The following is a 20,069-nucleotide window of genomic DNA, read 5'->3' as shown; positions in this document are numbered from 1 at the left end:
AGAAAGAAAGAGTCTGATGCAATCAAACAGATTTACTGTAAAATGCAAGATAACACAGCAAACTGAAGTTGATGCATGAAGCCAGACACTGAATACAACACAGTCCAACTCTGCCTTGTATTTCCTGGTGACGCCCCCCCTCATTCAGGGTAGCCTGGAGTTTTGACACTCCCGTCAGCATCAATCAAACTTTGGAACACCATTCCTTTTTAGCCCCCTATCTTAAACCATCTTAATAATGGTATCTCAAATCCACAATGTCTCATTAAAAAATAAAATAACAGGAGGTAATGGGCTTAGAGAACCTTTACTGCATCCCCCGCAGTTTTGACATGGTACATAGAAAGCCTTCATTCCATCCCCTTCTGCTCGAGCACGACACATATAGTACACCTCCTCTCACCTCTTCTCACAGTAACGGGTCATCCGAGGCTTATCCCTCCTCATGGCCAACTTGATGATTTATGCAGGGAATGTCCTCCGCACCATCCACCTGATTTCCCCACTTCTGTCTTACCTCGTTGCAAATACTGATACCCATCCTTATGTGAGGGTCTAATTACTATAGTTTATTACATACAGCCTGACAGGAGACCCTGTTGTCTGTTTAACTTGCTGAGTCTGCTGAGTCAGCTGCTTGGCCACCATTTGACCTTGGCAATGGTTACGGTTGACAGAATACAGGTAAATGCAATTTAAAATCCTCCGCACCATCTAGTGTGAAACTTTGTTTGACACTATTCTGCACAGTGATGCTCAAACATACAAGTTTAGTAACAATAAACAAAACAGTTTTTTTTCAAGGGGAGAGGTACTTTAAAGCTGAAAATTAAAGCATTGATTGTAACGGCTGAACCAAGTGGCAACCCACTGTGACATCAGCCACCGGTTTGTGAGCTCCCATTTTGAAGCCTCAAGTTTGTAATTTGGCTGCCGCCATCTTGGTTTTTTGAAACCAGAAGAAACCATATTGGGATGAGAAGGCGGAGCTGAGGAGGAGTGAGGGGTGGATCTGACCTGCTCTGTTCTCTATCCTGATTGTCAGGCAGGTCACCATGTGAGGTATAGTCTGTGTGGTAGCCACACCCTAATACTCTGCTTTATCATCTGATTTCCTCTAAATGGGACCATTATTTAAAAAACAAACATCTTTTGTTCTGAAGAAGACTTGAAACTCGTGATGAGACCATAAACATCAAGTGAGAAGTAGAGCCAGTTTCCCATAGACTTTAATACAATCAGACTGATTTTTGCAACCAGTGGAGTGACCCCCTGATGGTCATTAGCTAGAATACAGTTTAAGGCATTTCCACATTGGCTTCTCTTTTCAGAACCTGAGTCTACTTCCATTTTTTAATACAGTCTATGAGCTGAACACAGAGATAGGATGCAAATGCAAGACTGGAGGCACTCAGTAGGTTCAATGAAGTCTTTACTTCAGAAAAACAGCTTCAGTACACAGGAAGGCAATGAAGAAATGAACGAGATGAACTGGCACAGAGGGCAGGGAGACAATGAGACACAGGTGCAACACATTAGGGCAGGAAGTGCAGGGACCTGGAAGACCGGGAAGGTATTCCCACTTTCTGTCTATGCTTTGCCCATATTCCTCATTATTGTCACTTTAAGTGCAGACACACAGCTATAACAACATGTCAGGTGTGCCTTGTGACAGAAATGTTGGAGAACCACTGAGCTAGACTAGCTAGTGTGCTAAAGAGCCCTCCTCTTCACCAACCTGAGCTTGAAGGTGAGACAGAGGCACTCCCATGCCCTGATGCATTTACTACCACAGCGACAGGTGATTCTCTCTCCACCTCCTCTAGCCTCACTTGCAACTCGTTGCCTCCTTCATTCTTTTGGTTTTCACAAATCTTCTTACATTCATAGTCTTAGCTGGCTATAGCCACCACCAGATGTCAACAGCAGCCCTTTCACTGTTGTGCTTTCCCCTGAGCTCACACAAAATGAATTTAGGGAGAAAGTAAATTACATGTATGACATAAGAGGAGATCATTAACAAATTGAATGCTGCACACAGACTTTATTAATTAGGCAACAACGGGGAGCCATCAATTACAATATAAATGTGTCATTTTGTTATCCTATAGACTTGTCAGACAAAGAAATGGATATGTATATTAAAAAAACAAGCAAAAGAAAAAAAACAATTTCTAACAACAACAACATATAAGATACACACTCATAACAGATGAAGAGAGAATCTGATGAAATCAACATCCATTATCTCTGTTGTAACTATTTATTTATTCAATCATTCTATTGTTTTCTCCTAAACATTTCATAGCAGAGTGCTTACACATAAAACACAGAGAAAATGGATCGTTAAAAAGTCGCCCCCCCCTCCTGACAAGCTCCTCGCTGAAACTCCAGTGGTTTAACTTCTCACGTGGCTGCAGAGACATACAAGTGTATTCAAGTACCAGCTGTGACAGCATAGGTGGGTGTTGATGCAGGTGTAGCAGAACATGTTTCTGGCCACACACAGAGAAGGCAGCAAAACACTGCTTTTCAGTCTGGTGTTTGGTGACTTTAAAGTAGTTCCAGATACTTCATGTGAGTCTTTGCAAGAAGCTTAGGGAAGTTTACTGCATGTTTTGATTTAAAGTGAATCTAATGACAGAGTATTTGATCTACTTGATCTGGTTAACAAAGTCAACTAACTACATTAATTTTGGTTCCCTGCATTGTGCCTTTGTAGCTTGTAGAAAAACACAATCAATAACAGTTTCCATCAGCTTCATCAGTGTCTTCCTCTTGTTTCCTGGGTTGAGTCACCCACCTCAGTTTGACGTCACTCTGTAAAGTCCTGAACCTTTCACCAAGCTGAGAGGGAATAAAGGCAACCAGAGGGAATAAAGGTCAAATTAGAATCATTAGAATCATTTTGGATAAAATAAAAAACAGAAACTGCTTCAAGTATAATTGTAGCATTTGACATACTGTACACAAAAATACTTGAAACATTAGTTAACAATCAACTTAAGACCTTACTAACTAAATATTCTGTGTTAAGCCCTTGTCAGTCTGGATTCAGGGCCAACCATAGCAGCATCTCTGCAACATCCTTACATTTAAATGATATAGTGACTGCGGTGGATGAAAAGAAGCATTGTGCTGTCTTGTTCATCGACTTTTCAACAGCTTTCAGTTTTGTTGACCATGCCCTGCTTCTACAGAAACTACTGAATATTGGTTGTGACTGGACTGCTTAAAGATAGTTCCAACACTACCTATCTGACTGACAGCAGCATGTGTAAAAGCAGGTAACATTCAGTCAACGTTCTTGCCGATAACAAAAGGGGTCCCTCAGGGTTCAATTTAAGGGCCAGCCCTGTTTACACTCTAAATTAAGGATATTGTTCAGTCACGAATTAATTGTAATGTTCATTTATATGCAGATGACACCATTCTGTATTGCTGGGCAGATTCCATACAATTGTCTGTTGAGAATCTCCAACAGTTTTTTAATACTTTTCAAGAGGCACTCACTGAACTTAAACTTGTGTTAAACCCTTACAAAACAAAATATATGCTGTTTTTCGAAAAGCTAAGAAAATTGATCCTAGTGGAATTCAGATTAGCACTTTACATGGCACAGAAATTGAAAAAGTCCCTCATTATAAATATTTAGGCATCTGGAAAAATGATAAATTCACATTTAAAGTCCCTGTGGACAATCTTGTAAAAAAGTTGTGGATGAAACTTGGTTTCTTGTATAGAAATAGAATCTACTGTCCCATATGCAGTAGAAAAAGAATTGAGGGTGTATTTCTTTCTTCCCCGGACTACGGTGATGTGATATACAGACATGACGCTGTCACCACTCTTAAGCCATTAGATGCTACCTACCTCTCTGCTATCAGATTAATTACTTAACTCATCAAACCTGCTCTCAGGACTGGATCAGACTGCATGTTACTCTGGCTTATTTGTATTCTGATTTTTGGCTTTGTTTCTGCTTTTGTAATCTCAGCATCATTGAAAATGACGGTCAACCCTCAATATATCTCCAAGAAATAAATAAATGTTGATGATGATGATGATGATGATGATGATGATGATGATGATGATGATGATGATGATGATCTGATTCCTGACATCTGGTTGTAAGGGTCTGTACCATGACCTCTGATTACTGAGATCTGGTTTTGACATCTGGTGCCGTCAGTCTGATCCCTGAAATCTGACTACTGAGATCTAGCCCTTGAGGTCAGGATCACTGAGGTCTGATTCCTGAGATCTAATACTGATGGTGTTTAAAGTCTGATTCTGAACTCTGATAGACTTTAATAGATTTGAGAGACTCTGGTAGATTTTGAGGTCTGATCCTGGGGATTGATTCTAGAATCTGATGCCTAAAATTTGGTTGTGAGGTCTGATGTCTGTGTTCTGAACCCTGAGGTCTGATTCTGAGCACCTCTGTCTGATTTTTGAGGTCTGGCCATGACATATAATGCTAGAGATCATCCTTGAAGTCTGTTGTTGAATTCTGAGCCTCAGAACTGATCGTGACATCATAAGCCTCAGGTCTGATACTGATGCCAGAGAGCTGATGCTTCAGGTCTGAGGCCGGAGGTCTGATTGTGAGATACTGAGCCTGTGAATATTCTCATTTGTCCAGGTCATAGTATCTCAAAGGAGTTTTAAATCGAAAGCAACTGGACTTGGTTATTTGTCTAGGAAGACGTTTCACCTCTCATCCAAGAGGCTTCATCAGTTCTTTCTCGCACCTGACCAGGCTGGGACTTGGATGAGAGGTGAAACGTCTTCCTAGACAAATAACCAAGTCCAGTTGCTTTCGATTTAAAACTCCTTTTGAGAGATACTGCGGTCTGATCAGTCGGATGGACAGAAGTTCTGATGGCTGAGATTTAGTTGTGTATGGACAGGAGGGAGTTTTACCTGCTGGGGAATCTGGGCATTAATAGCTGGATCTGAAAGGTCAGCAACAGTGTGAATCTTCACCCTCACCATGGTATTCTTCACTCTCAGGTCTGGTCAGTCCGATGAGCATATATCCACAAACCAAGGAGGGAAATATTATTGCAGTGTGAGAAAAAAGTACAAAAGCATTTATTATATAAATTTAATCACCTTTATAGCACCAGAAGAAAAATGTTGTGTTGCAGCTCAAATCGTACCAGCTATGGTCTACATTCTCAGCAGCACAGTGCTCAGTTTTACCATTTGGCTCTCCGTTTTGCCAATTTCTGAAGGAGCTGCTGCTCTTGTCTGACCGCCTCCATGGTACTCCGTACAAGCCAATCCAAGCATCATGTGTCGACTTCACTGACATCACCTCTGTGTTTTCCTGAGCAGTCTCGATTGTAGCCAGGTCAGTGTGGTATGTTCTGCAGTAAGTCTGGGCATCCTTCCATGACCGTTGATTGGTGACTAAAGTATATGTTTTCTGGCTTGAAGGATTTGTTTCTACAATAGAGGAAAAGTAAAGCCAGTGTGAGAAGCACAACGGCATTTGCAAGTGTTTGAAAACATACAACCTGGTCATGATTCATCATGGACTTTGTCACAAAGGACCACTCAGTAAATGGGGAGAAAACATAGTTTTCTTTTGTTCTCTTCTTTTATCAACTACTTGTGAAACCTTTAATGAATGTTCCCAAGATTTTTGAAAGACAAGATAAACTCTGTATTATCCTCAGTAATGTTGGTTCGTGTATAAAAGACATGACAACGCAGAACTTGCTGTTCTCATAATGTAACTCACAAACTGGTATAAAAGACTGACACACACTGAGCTTGGTAAATCTTATGTACTTGACTGTGTTGTGACTCTGTCTGCTGAATTAAACTTGCAGAAAGACAAGTGTTGACTTTGTGCTTTATTTGTGACCAGAGTCCTCACAGGTAGAGACTGTGTTTTGAGGGTTCAGACTTGGTTTTAGGGTGAAAATTAGTTTTTGGTTAGAGGTAGTTCAGAAGTTAAGGTCAGTCATTTATTTGTGATGACTAAGCTTAAGTTAGTGGACTAGGAGAGAATTATGTCATAATGGAACAAGACTGTGTGTGTGTGTGTGTGTGTGTGTGTGTGTGTGTGTGTGTGTGTGTGTGTGTGTGTGTGTGTGTGTGTGTGTGTGTGTGTGTGTGTGTGTAGTCTGTCCTGGCAGCGGAAACATGCTATAGTGATGTTAAAGGGGACTTTAGGGTGTGTCAGTACACTGTGACATCACTGAGGGGGGTTATTGCAGGTGCAATAAAACATACTGACCACACCCAAACAGATTTGAAACCATCAGCCACAGAGGACAGTTATCTGCTGCTTTTCAGCCTGGTTGTCTTTAAAACAGTTAACACAAAAATTTTCTTACCATCAAAGCAAATAAAATATTGTTCACTGGAACAAACTTCATCTAACCATTTTCTATTTCCATTCGCAAACACACAGGTCTCATCTCCTTGGGAATTATTTGGCTCATTGGTGTTCCAGTTCTGGTAATCTGTTTCTGAAGTTTCACCAGTTGCTGACCACCTCCAGGAGTTTGCATCATTGCCCATCACTCCCTTCCAGGATTTCGGATCATCAGTCAGTCCAATCCACATCAGCGATGTGTCTGAACTTGGTCTGTTTAACTTGCTTAAGTCATCGATACTTTCGATGGTTGCCAGATCAGTGTGTTTCTCTCTGCAGTAACGCTGAGCGTCGGTCCAGGTCATCTGCTGGTTGATGTAGTGGTACTCATAAAAGCGGGTTTGAGAGCAGGAAGTGAGGCCAAATCCTAAGGGTTGGTGATAGAGGACATATTTAGTTCATGTCTGGTTTGGCTCATCTGGATACTGTCTAAAGGCTTTTTAGTTAGTTTTACAATAGAAAGTGTGTCATCTTCAGAGGAATACCAGAAGGAGAAAAAAACAGAATATAACCCACCATGAGTAGATTTATCAAAGAAATCAATGAACCATTAGTGTGAATGACCTTATTGTTGTGTGTACATGTTTTAGCTAATTTTCAACTTGGGTTTCAGTATCTTGCCCCAGGACACTTTAATACACAGGCTCGGGGGAGCTGGGGATCAAACCTCCGACCCTCTGATTTGTGGACAACACGCTCTCCTTAAATATTTACAGCATGTTTTAGCCCAAAAAGTTCAAACAAAAAAGTGTGACAATGGATTTAGACGCCGTCCAATATTCATAAAATAATTGTGATAGATTATAGGTGATATACATTGTAAATAATAAATGTAAATATGTTTGAGTTTGTCAATAGGTTAAATTGCACAAATTAAAACTAAATAAATTAACAGTATACATTAGAAGTTAGTAAAGTTGATTAATATTCTAACCGATGGTGTGTATATATTTCTTATTTTTTAATCATGAGTATGAAATAAACCAAATGGTAGTCATCAAATAACAAACTCATATCATATGTCAATCACAGAAACAAGATAAAATCAACAGCTAATATATGACTGGACCACTTATGGTTAAATCCTGATTTTATAACCATGACGTCGTCTGACAAAATCACCAAATACATAAATCAAAGACAAAGACTTGTAGAGAGAGACAGACAGGAAAATCAGGGAGAGAGAGGATGACACACAGCAAAGGGCCACAAGCTGGACTTGACCCGGGCCACCACGACAAGGACTAAGCCCAGAAGCTAAAATCTTGCCCTACCGTACCAATTTGTTCAAAGCTAACCCAAAAATATGGGTTCTGGACACATAAAACAAAGACATTTTTTTGACATGAGTGAAATTTCTTAGCATAGAAATATCTGTCAGTCAATGAAATGACCTCTCATTTTAGCAGCACGCTACACATTGCCCAATACCCTCACATTGCATTGTTGTCTAAAAGTGTGATTACATACACAAAATTACTTTAATAACAACACAACAAGAAATTGCACATGATAAGTAGAGCATTATTGATCAAATCTAATGTCTGCACTCAACTTAACTGATGCATCTGACAGTGACAATCCATAGGTATGTGGGGAAAATTGTTTTAATAAAGTAGACTGTATATTTCAATCAAGCTTGTTGCATTTTTAAGGGAAAAAGAAAAACTATTAAAATCTTGAATCTGTTACAATTTTATTTTTTTATTTTTATTTTTTTTACCCATATCATCCAGCCCTACTTATCGTACAGTAAGATATCTTTATATTTTTGGCTGGATCACAAGAGCAGGGCCAGCCCTATAGTCTGGAATATTCCTGACTGACTGACTGACTGACGATATTTCCAAAACCATATTTCCAAAACACAGAGCAAAAGAGCAGGAGTGTGGGAGGGAGAGAGAGAAGTCATCGGTAACCACTAAAGCAGCTGCATGTAAACAACAGAAACACCAGCAACCAGAGATGAGACAATCCGCTTACTGCAGCACAACAATAAAAGCCCGGGTGAGAAATAAAGGGTTGAGTTGAGGTAAATAAAAGGCTAAACTATCGTGGATCCCAGACGGCAGCTGTGCGCTGAGTGAGATACAAAATGGGAAAGATATTCTGTCTCTAACTTTAGGCCTGATAACCAAGTTTTGCTTGTTTCACCAGTTGTAGACGATCTCCAGGCATTGCTGTCAATGCCCATGGCTAGCTTCCAGGATTTAGGGTCATCTTTCAATCCTATCCATGCCCATGAATAGGAAAAATCTGGTTTTAACATGTTTATGTCGTCCATGCTTTCCATTGTTGCCAGGTCAGTGTATTTCACCCTGCAGTAATGCTGAGCATTGACTAGTGATAAATCAGTTAATTCTCTGGTGCTTGATTAATTGAATAATTGCTTCAGCTTTCAAACGAGTTGAAAAAAAAAAAATGGTCCTGTCTAGATGTCTGTGCACCTGTTGAGCTACAATTAAAAACAATGCTAAGGATTTTAAGACCAAAGAAATGTTTCACTTATGAATATTGAGTTTAAATCCTGAAAAACTCTTTGCTGGAGAGGTTTTGTTGCTCTGCCTGACATATTTAAACACTTAAAGATGTCCTATTGGATTCAAGTCAACAGACCGATGTAGCCATGTCATAGTTTTCACTCTTTTACTTTTTTCCCTTAGACTCTTATGATGTTTGGCATCTGTATCATGGTGGAAAATTCCTGCCAAGCCTGCTGAGACTGGAAGTCATATTTTCATTCAGTATTTGGGTATGCAAACTAAGTGCCATCTATAAATGTCCATTCCAATGCTCCACATCAGCAGGTCCACATTAACATTATTTATCTGATCTAGGCAAATTAATTACGGTCTCATCTGATCAAAGAATCTGCTTTCAACATTCATCGGGTTTCTTTGCATGTTCTATGGCAAAGTTTCATTTGCATCGTTTGGGTTTTCATCCATAGAGGTTGACTAGATACAATGTCCTTCAGTCTGTCTAATCAGTCACTGAAACACATTTCCGTGGTTAATCCTTGTTCCAAAGCGCACAAGCCTGTTTTTCACTGCAAGGTTGTGTAAATAGTGATGTGTCACATTTCAAGGTTGACTACTGCCCCTTCTGTTATTGGTAGTAAAACTTCCAATACTTCCTAACCACCACTGCAACTGTGTTTCATCTTATATCCAGTAATCTGTTGGTGCTCTTGCACCCTCTCCAGGTTTTCACAGGTTTTTTTATAACCTTGTTCATGCAATTAGCCTTGCTTAGAGCTCACAGGTGGAATCACTCTCGTTGTAGATTGCACCTTGGGACCTGTGTTTTCAATAGGGTGTATCTCACCTGTTTGTTTTCAGTTTTACATTGGATCAAATACCCTACATTTCAACTTAGAAATAATACAGTTATTGTAAGATGTTACAATTTTGAATCAGTTAACATTTTGATATGTTTTCCCTCTTTTGATTGATGTAGTTCAGGCAGCACAGGATGAAATGGTTAATGGTTTTAATTAATAATACCTTCATAATCTCAAAATCAAAAATCAGAGAGAATCCGCTGAGAAACCCTGTACGTCATCGTAAGAGCGCGAGTGCAGAAATTCTCAAACGTTTCTGTCTTTGAATTTTCTAAGATTTCCACTGATTTCCACCTCCCATATATCTCTGGAGACTGGAGTTTTTCTTGATGCCTTCAAAACAAGCTTTTGCATGGCCAATATTGACAAGATCAAACCTAGACCCTGGAGTCCTGAATGGTTGCAGACCTGTATCCAGTGTATCCAACGCAGATAAAATTCTTCTCATCTAGTTTATAATCAGGTTGCTAATTTTATCAATGTTGAAAATCTCTCCAGTGAAATAGAAATTCACTAAAAATATGTGGATTGGTGAACATTTAATTCCAAAACCATGAGCACTAATCTGCAGCAACAACCTCCCTTCTTCTAGACTCCATCTCTCCACCAGATGTCGAACCTGACTGTTGGAATTCCCTCCAATTAAAGCCATGAGAGATCTAGTGAGCTCCGACACTGATGCTGAGTGATAATGTCTGGTTCACAGTCTGCATTTAAAACATCATCCCAAAGGTGTTGGATGTGGTTGAGGTCAGGGCTCTGGGCAGGGTGGTCAAGTTCTTCCAAACCAAACCTGGAATTTCATTTCTTAATGGACTTAACTTTGTGTGGGCTTTCACTGTCATGTTGACGTGTTGCCACAAAGCTGGAAACACATTAGTGTCTACAAAAGAATGGACAGGAGCATTTGAATTAATCAATTTGTGTATTAAAACATTGTTTACTGTTTATTGTTTACATAAGATTAAAGAAAGGATGGGAGCAAGCAAATCAATAAGAGGCAATTTCTTACTCAAACCAGTTAAGTGAGATGTAAATGGGTTGGAAATGTCTCTGCCACTGTCCTTCTGTTTCACGAGATGTTGAGCTCCGGGCTGAGGTGTGTGTGTGTGTGTGTGTGTGTGTGTGTGTGTGTGTGTGTGTGTGTGTGTGTGTGTGTGTGTGTGTGTGTGTGTGTGTGTGAGTAAACTGGGCTGTAATGTGTACATTTGGCCATTACCATTTTCATTTTTACATCTGATGTAGTGGTGAAGAGAAAACTACACCAACAACACGACAAACAACAATTTGCAGTTTTTGTCATTTTAAAAAGAATCAACAGTCAATGTGTCACAGGAAACTGAACTGACCAGATTTCATGTATAATTGCATTTTTTCTAATTATAATTGTGTTATGTATTAGGTTATACAATGAGTTGCCAGTTTATAAGGCACACCTAGCTAAGACTAATGCAAACTGATACAACAGTCCTGCAGCAAATCCTCCTTCATGAAGGTTATAATGTTCAGGTTTTATTGAAACTGGTTTAGAGAGGGGTTGGTTCAGCTGAATGCTTATTTACGAGAAGATGTAGTGTGTTGTGTTACACTCCAGTTCTTTCTTCTGCCCATTTATATTAATGAGAGTGGGATAATAATAAACAGAAACCTTAAAACACAGAAATATTAAATATACTTAGATTATATAAAATTATCAATACATAGGAATAACACTAACTGAAGATGCAAAAATAAGAATAATAAAGAAAAGTTAAATGTAAAATAATGTCTGAGTTTCTATGTAGATATAAGCCACTATACTGAACCCGCTGCTTTCTAAGGGAAATTACTTCAAAAACTGAAATCAGAAAAGTTGCATCTTTACACTGCACACAAAGCTTATCTGGTTCCAGTCCACAACCTAAAAGGGGTCAAACATGTTAAAGTACTCTCTGTGTTTCCAGACCAACTTACTGAACTACACACAGGAAACCCTCTCTATATGACAATGCTGTGGTGCATCTCTCTGGGAGCTTCTCCGTCAGGGTCAACAAGCATCTAAACAATGAAAGATAAAAGCATTTAAGTGTATAATCATTGTGTGTGTGTGTGTGTGTGTGTGTGTGTGTGTGTGTGTGTGTGTGTGTGTGTGTGTGTGTGTGTGTGTGAATTAGTGTGTTTACCTGTATTACTTCTTCACTGGCAGCTTATTCCAGGTCAGTTTGAAGTCAGTCAAATGCTTACTGGCAAATGCTGCATGCAGCTGAAGAAGGAGAAAGAGGATACTGAAAGTATTTTATTTCTTTACTGTTTTCTATTCCTTTTCGTTCTCTTTCTCTGGTTCTGTCCACACATACACATACACTCACACACACATACACACACACTATACCTGCTTCTGCAGCTCAGCACTGACAGCTTGATCTTCCATGTTTGCTGTCGACTGGATCTTCATCCTCACCACTGTTTTCCGTGACTTGTGAACTGCACAGTGTCAAAAAAAAAGGTAGATGTTTCAGACAGCCAAGAAATGGCAAATAATATTTGGTTATAATGAAGTACAAATGAAATAAAATTTGCTGTAGATAACAGAATGCTTTAAACGTAAATCAAAATGTTTTCTTTGTCATCGTTTTCAAACTGGCTTGAATGTGCTGCCTGTGTGTGTTTCAGTAATCTGTAAAGTCCCTATTGGGATATTATATGGATATTATGTAGGGCTTGAAATTGCATATACACATCAATGTTGTGAAAAAAAAAAAAGTTAAGATTCATTAAACCAGTAGCTGACATGAGTGAGAGGAAAAACCAATGCATTTCATTATTTTTTAATGAGCTGAACCCTTTTCAGCCTTGTTACTACTGGGTTTGTACATAACCAAGCTGGGGTTGGGATTAAGACCAACAGCCCATACTGCCAAACCACACTGATGTGAAGCTTTACTGGCTGACTGGCCTTTATTTTCACATGCACAGAAAAGATTTACTATGTGTTTTGGTCTGATCTGCAACAATAGAAAAATTATCTAGACATTTTTTCAGTGAAATTATTATTAAAGTGCCAAACCTTTCCCACTGTCATTCAGGATTTGCTGGCATCCCTGGTCTTTTGTGACAGTAAATTCAAAATCTCTAACAGATGGGGAATTTGACCACAAGACAAACTTTAGGAAATTGACAGAAATTTGTCACTGTTTTCAGCAGTTTTATAGACCCAGTGATCAATTGATTTATTGGTTTCAGCCAGCAGCAGTAAAAGTCTGTTTCAGGGCCTGATAGTTATGATAGTTAGTGTGAGCAACATGAGCCACCCTGGTTCAATAGGTCACAGGACAGCCAGTGCTGAAACAGTAACAAGCAAGAATATTTCCAGATTAAAGACTGAATCAATAAACCTTCCAGTATCTGTTTGTGATAAAGCAATTCTCCACATCATTTCTAGCATCTAACTCAGGCTTTAAAACAAAGGAAATGTTTCATTGATTGATGTCCTTAGGTTCCTAAGCCCCGTAACAATAATTATAGTAATAATAATAATTTGGATTTTTTTTTTCAATAAGAAAACAGTGCAGGCATGCACTTAACATAAAGAAGCAAGACTATGAGTTGAACTAAATAATAATACAAGTTGTCACTGTTTGATTAAAATTATCGCTCTGATTGTGGACGTCGGGGGAAGCTGTGTGTCATTGCTTCTCTGTTAAGCAACTTTAACATTCTATGAACGATCGGCAGAGGAAGGATTAATTCATACTTCATTCGTACTGTGTTGTCAAATTTCACTAGGACCTTGAACTAAACTACTAGCGACTCAACTAATTGAGCAACGCATCACACCATGATGTTACCTTCTATTCAATGTATCGGGAGTCTATCTACAGTCAGCGGCAGGCAGAAATGAACTAACTTTATTTGGAAAGACACCATGCAAGAAGAAAGAGGTGAGTTACGAAACTATACAGTGGATATAAAAAGTGCACCCACCCCTGATAAAATGATTTTTCTGATGTAAAAAAATTAGACCATTTTAAATAATTTCAAAACTTTTCCCACCTTTAATTCGACCTATAACCTGCACAATTCAACTGAAAAAGAAACAAATCAGTCAGGGGGAAAAACATTTAAAAAATTAAAAACGTACATTAAGCTGGTTGCATAAGTGTGCACACCCTTAAACTAATACTTTGTTGAAGCACCTTTTGATCTAATAACAGCATTCAGTCTTTTGGGGTAAACACCTGCCATCAATTAAAATGACTCTGATTAACACCAAATAAAGTTCAGCTGTCCTAGTAGGACTTTCCTGACATTTACTCAGTTGCATCCTCCAGCAAAAGCCACGGTTCACAGAAAGCTTACAAAGAAAAAGATCCAGGCCCGACTAAATTTTGCAAAAATAAAATACATCAACTCTCCCAAAAGCATGTGGGAAAACGTGTTATGGTCTGATGAAACCAAGGTTGAACTTTTTGAAAGGTATGTTTCGCACAAAAACAGCACAGCACATCACAAAATGAACACTATACCCACGGTGAAGCATGATGGTGGCAGCATGACGGAATTTCATCTTTCAGCACGACAATGACCCCAAGCATACATCGAAATCAACAAAAGAATGGCTTCACCAGAAGAAAATAAAAGTTTTGGAATGGCCCAGCCAGATCCCAGACCTATCTGTGGGGTGACCTGAAGAGGGCTGTGCACAAGAGATGCTCTCGCAATCTGACAGATTTGGAGCGCTTTTTCAAGGAAGAGTGGGCAAGTATTGCCAAGTCTAGATGTGACAGGCTGATCAACTCCTACCCAAAAGACTGAATGCTGTAATTAAATCAAAAGGTGCTTCAACAAAGTATTAGTTTAAGGGTGTGCACACTGATGTAACCAGCTTATTGTACATTTTTCATTTATTATGTTTTTTCCCCCTGACAGATGTTTGCTTTTTCAATTTAATTGTACAGGTTATAGGTCACATGAAAGGTGGAAAAAGTTTTGAAATGATTTATTGTGGTATATCCACTGTATATTTTTAGACATTACATACCACATTTAATTTTTACTAAATGCATTGATGGACATATTTGCTAGCATCTTTTTCATGAACATGAGCCCAGCATGTAGACTTTTAACTAATACCAACTCATGAGCTCATTTAGACGACAAAAAGACATCCTGAAGACTGAGGAGAGGAACGGAAGGGAGTCTTCCAAAGAAGGCAGGGAAAGAAGAGAGAGTGAGCCAGATAACAGGTCCTGATAAATGCTCTACAACTGATAATAAATTAATTAATGAAGCCTAATTACGTGTGATGAAACTTTTTTGGCGTGCACAATGTGCACACATTCCTACCTACAACCATGGTTGGCTCAGCCCCCACTGTCTGTCAGTCCTAATGACGTCCCCGATTGATTCATACCACTAATACAGAAGAAAGGGTACGCTGCATCACACTGCTCATCAGTCCAGGTCCCATCTTCCAACACGACAGCTGCACAACTCTCCAATCCATTCAGGTTGTCTGGTTGTCCACTTCGCCAGTTCATCAATGTTTTGTTTTCTCTAGATTCGGCTCCTGACCAGTACCAAATTCTAGCTATGCCGAGGCCAATCCACACCTCTGTAACATTTGCCAGCAGTTTCTGGATGTTAGAATTTGTTATTTCATCAGGGATCGTGGCCAGAATGGAAGACTGATTTTCACAGTTGTTTTTGGCGTCGAACAAAGTCATTCGTATGTCAACAATGTCGTAACCCACACCTGTTGAGATGAAGGAAAGAGTAGAATGAAATAGTTATGCATCGATTTTCAATTTAGCATTAGCAAATGTATTTAGACCAAGTGTTGGTGGTACAGTGTTTGTGGGCATCTAAAGTAAAGAAAAGTATTTGTTCCTGTTGCTGTTGAGTTGAAAAAAAAAAACAAAAACAAAAAAAAACAACTAAATAGCTGTCACTAATTAACCCTTAAATGCATTCCTCAAGTCTTGATCGACATGTGACTATATGACTTTATTACACTTTATTCATTTAATTCAATGAAGCACCTCCTCAAGCTATTTGTCCTCAGTAATGTCCCGTTTTGATGACAGCATTTTGGCAGATGAAGATGTACCACACACCACTGACAATGAGGAATTCAGTTTTGTGCCATTTATGAATCATAGAATGAGATTAATGAATCCAGCTCAGACAGTGTGAGCTCTGAATGAAACATCGGTCAACACATGTCCAGTTAGCAGTGAAGTTAGGACCGATGAGGAATCTGATAGTTACCTCAACCGCCTTGACACTGCTGCTATCAATGCACAAGAAGCCAGGAGCCCCTACTGTTCTTGTAATCTGGCCTTCAGCTCTACTGTACTATATTTAATTACAATAACGTTGTTTGATACCCACCATCAAAACAAACAGAAGGTTTCACTTGTGAGCAGCTGACATTGTTCCAGAATCCATCATCAGTCATGGTCACACAGACCTCTGTGGTATTAGTGTCGTCTGGCTGGTAGGTGTTCCAGTTGAAGTATGTGGCCAGTTCTCCATCCAGCCAGGCCCACAGTGAAGCGCCCTCATACAGTCCTATCCAGGCCTTGTCTGTGTAGCCACCAGTCGGAGTGTTCATCAGTGCGTTGAGGTTTTTCTTGTTGAATAATTGGGCCATTTGAATGTGCTCTGAGACACAGTAATCTTGTGCTTCAGACCAAGTCTTACTGCTGTTGCTAAAGTAGAAGTATTTAGGGGAACCGGAGGCGATGCAGACACCTGAGGAGGGAAATGGGGGTGTGTGTGGTGGAATGTAGGATTTACATGTATTCTTACTCAGAATATGCATATACTGTATATCTTGGTGTTAGTTTGGACATGGGACAAAATTAAAGTTGGAAAAAAAAGGATAAATTTAAATATGATTTATTTTGCAGTGATTACTCCATTTGTAGGTTCATTAGGTTTTATCTAAAGTCTGTGACAATGATAAACAATCAGCCTAAAAGGGCATAAAATTAAGATACATATATAACATATTTGTTATACAGCTGACTAAGAGTCTTTAAACTCCAGCCTCAGTGTTTCTGTAGTAACTGCTCTCTTCCTTTGAGAGGCAGCGGAGAGCTGCACTCAGTCAGGCACTGTCGCACTGGTTGACTTCCTTAACATGCTGTAACACACCAAATGTATATTTATCTGTATCTTATCTTGAACTGTTTCTTCAAAATACAGTTAACACACTTCTTTGTGTTGAATATATATATATATATATATATATATATATATATATATATATATATATATATATATATATATATATATATATATATATATATATATATATATATATATATATATATATTTCCAATAACCGTTTATCAATCTTCACATCGACCGTAGCTCACCTGTGAGCAGCAGGATCACAATCACAGTCTCATCCATCCTGACGCCTGTGCTGAACTGTGGACAAAATAAAGATCCAACACCACAGATGAACAGGCACTGACATTTTAATGATTAATGTCATACTGAAGTTACTGACAGCCGACCTAAACAAGCATGGCTGAATTCATGTTTCATTTTGACAGATGAACAAAGATTTGCACATTGTAGCTGAAGAATAACATCTCAATTTTTGGCTGAACATTTTATATTAAACATTTTGTAACCTGTGTAGAATATGTTGTTTATTTATTTATTTATTTATTTATATGTTTACCTGTTTTTTCATTTTACATTTAATGCTTTTACTTCTACAATGTCTTTAACATGCTTATATGTGAGGCACTTGATGCATGTAATTTCTGTGTTGTAAAGCACTTAATGCTGCATTTCTTGTATGAAAGATGCTATACAAATAAAGCTTATTATTATTATTATTATTAGTATTATTTACCAAATTACTCTATTTTTATCAGCTGAGAGATGTAAAGAATAAGAAATCCTTCAGCAAATCTTGTTTCCTGTGTTTTTTTTTCATTTTTGCCAAACAGATAAAATCATTACAGTTATATTCATCTTTTTTGTCTTATATGACATTGCAGCAATAAAAAGAAAAAAGTAAAAGATTTAAATTGCAAGAGAGTTACAAAACAAAACAATTATAAGAAGCTACATAGAGTATTTGCAAAAAGGTTCACTCACCAAATGTGAAGTTTCCTCAGCTGCATGAACAGTTGTGTCTCCTCTGGAGTGTGTGACGACGACTCTTCAGACTGGATGAGAAAGCTGCGGCACGCCCCTTGCTGGCTAAACAAACAAACAAAGCAACAAACAAACAAATGGTGAGCCAGATCATCCCATATAAACTATAAACAGGTATTTATTGACAGGGATTGACTGTGCTCACTGAGGACACTTCAAAAATGTCATAGTATAAAAGTTTAATCACAACTTCATTCTACATGTAATATAATGAGAGACAATGAGTGTGGGCCTATGTGACTGATCTGTCATGTCAAGCTGACATTTTTTGACAGATCTTGTCACATTTGACATTTCACAAGCGCATCAGTGCGTGTTTTCAGGTCACTATAGATTTCTATTTAACTTATAAAATCGTCTTCATATTCAAAGCTCTCCGAATGAATCATTCAAATCCAAGCGGCTGCACAATGTCAACAACCACCCAGATCTAATGGTGATGGAGACGTGGTGATCACAGCGTGAAGCACTGGAAAAATACAAGTAGGCCCAAACATGAAACACCAATCTGAGGTTTTGTATCGTAAATGTGGTGGGAGATTTTCCACTGAGTATTAAAACACGCAGGTACAAAAGACATTTAAGTTAACTAAATACTGTGCAGTACATGCTCATTGAATCAGCTCTCATCTTGTCTCAAGAGGCCTGATTTGAAAGCTTGAGTGTTGAATAAAGGGACTCGACAACAACAACAACACAAAAAGCAGAACTCCTTTATATGTTTCAATAGCAGGAAACATCCAAAATAAATCAGTCTGTACTAGGATCTTGTATATTTTGTATTTTATGAGTTAAAGGTGCCCCGTGGAGCTTTCTTGTTGACAAAATTTAGTTAATCTGTTACTCACCAAAACACACTGTGGATATGCGTGATACTGCCCCACTGTGATACTTGTGGTAAAATATATATATATATATATATATATATATATATATATATATATATATATATATATATATATATATATATATAACTACACAGGGTACCTTTAATTGTTTATGATTTGTGTGTTTGCTTCAGTAAAACGTTTCTTGAACCTCATCCCTGAAACTACCGTCAGATAAGACTTCAGATAATTTGCATTTAAAGCTCCACAGATGATTCATTCAAATCTAATTGACTACACAATGTCAGCATCCACTAAAATCTGATAATGATGGAAATGTGGTGTTCAAAGAGTAAAATCCTGGTCTGATAGTTTGTGTCATAAATGGTGGGGGGAATTGAAATTAGATTTTCCACTAAGACATATTTGGGTATTAATAAAGTGTGATTAGTTTTTTAGCTTTATTCATTTTATTCCATCGATAACATGTTATGTCTTGTTTGTGTAGCCAGCCTGGTTCTTTCACCCTGCTTACAGTCTTTATGCTGAGTAAGTATAACTGGCTGCTGGATTTAGCATCATATTTAGCACACCAGACATGACAGACATATCAATCTTCTCATCTAACACTCAGCAAGAACATAAATAAGGGTATTCCCCAAAATAATGAGTTTCCCCTTTAAAGATGTGGGGTAACAACTGGCAAGTCCCTTTTGTGGCTCAAAAATAAGATTTAAAGATTAAAAAAATTTGTTTTTTACCGCATTGTGTGAAATTAAACATATCATTAAAAGGCAATGGTAACACCAGCAAAGAGTAAGTGCAGTACCTTTGGTGATCTCTCAACTTTCATCCTTGTGCCATTTCAGGTCAAAGTTTTAACCTGTAAAGTACTTTGGTTTATGATTAAATACCTGCAAAACTAATGACATTCCCTCCATACTTAGCATTTCGTCAAGATTAGCAGATGTCCACATGCTAACAAGCTAAACTAAGATGATGATGATCATGGCAAGCATTACACCTAAAAAACATCAGTGAGTTAACTTTTGTCATTTTGAGCATAGAGGCATTTACTTGTACCAGTGCAGCCTAAAAGAATATGGCTTTACACTCTTGTTCTAGTTTGGTCCTGAATTTTTTTTTCTGTGTTTTGACAAACGCTGGCTTTGGCTGCTGAAGCTCTAAGTTGGCTGGTGAGTCATTGACACTTCAAAAATAGTCACAGATGAGTGTTGGCATTTGACACACAAATCTTTTTTACTGCATCTTGACAGGCTGTTAAAGCACAGATCTGTCTGATAACATTAAAACCTGCTCCGTCTCTGTTGTTGTGATCCAG

At 38.4% G+C, this 20,069-nt stretch overlaps 2 protein-coding genes across 2 annotated transcripts; both read right to left on the bottom strand.

Annotated features, from left to right (window-relative positions):
* Positions 1-2,037: 2,037 nt before the first annotated feature.
* On the bottom strand, positions 2,038-8,588 carry LOC139612890 (macrophage mannose receptor 1-like). The gene is made up of 4 exons (XM_071469032.1): positions 8,549-8,588; positions 6,306-6,761; positions 6,211-6,214; positions 2,038-5,525 (listed from the first exon to the last, which is right to left on the bottom strand). Exons 1-4 carry the CDS (start codon positions 8,586-8,588, stop codon positions 5,111-5,113), a joined length of 915 nt encoding a protein of 304 aa, XP_071325133.1. The 3' UTR covers positions 2,038-5,110.
* Positions 8,589-10,687: 2,099 nt separating this feature from the next.
* On the bottom strand, positions 10,688-17,944 carry LOC139613303 (C-type mannose receptor 2-like). Its single transcript, XM_071469838.1, has 7 exons — positions 17,841-17,944; positions 17,102-17,156; positions 16,110-16,472; positions 15,130-15,471; positions 12,109-12,200; positions 11,900-11,979; positions 10,688-11,774 (listed from the first exon to the last, which is right to left on the bottom strand). Exons 2-6 carry the CDS (start codon positions 17,136-17,138, stop codon positions 11,905-11,907), a joined length of 909 nt encoding a protein of 302 aa, XP_071325939.1. The 5' UTR covers positions 17,139-17,156; positions 17,841-17,944; the 3' UTR covers positions 10,688-11,774; positions 11,900-11,904.
* Between the last annotated feature and the right edge of the window lie 2,125 nt (positions 17,945-20,069).

Source organism: Trachinotus anak, unplaced genomic scaffold, assembly GCF_046630095.1.
Source record: "Trachinotus anak isolate AG129_WGS33_773 ecotype Australia unplaced genomic scaffold, CSIRO_AGI_Tana_v1 ptg000032l, whole genome shotgun sequence".
Lineage (NCBI taxonomy): Eukaryota > Metazoa > Chordata > Actinopteri > Carangiformes > Carangidae > Trachinotus > Trachinotus anak.
The sequence above is the reverse complement of the archived record's forward strand: the minus strand, read 5'-3'. Positions and strand labels throughout refer to the sequence as shown.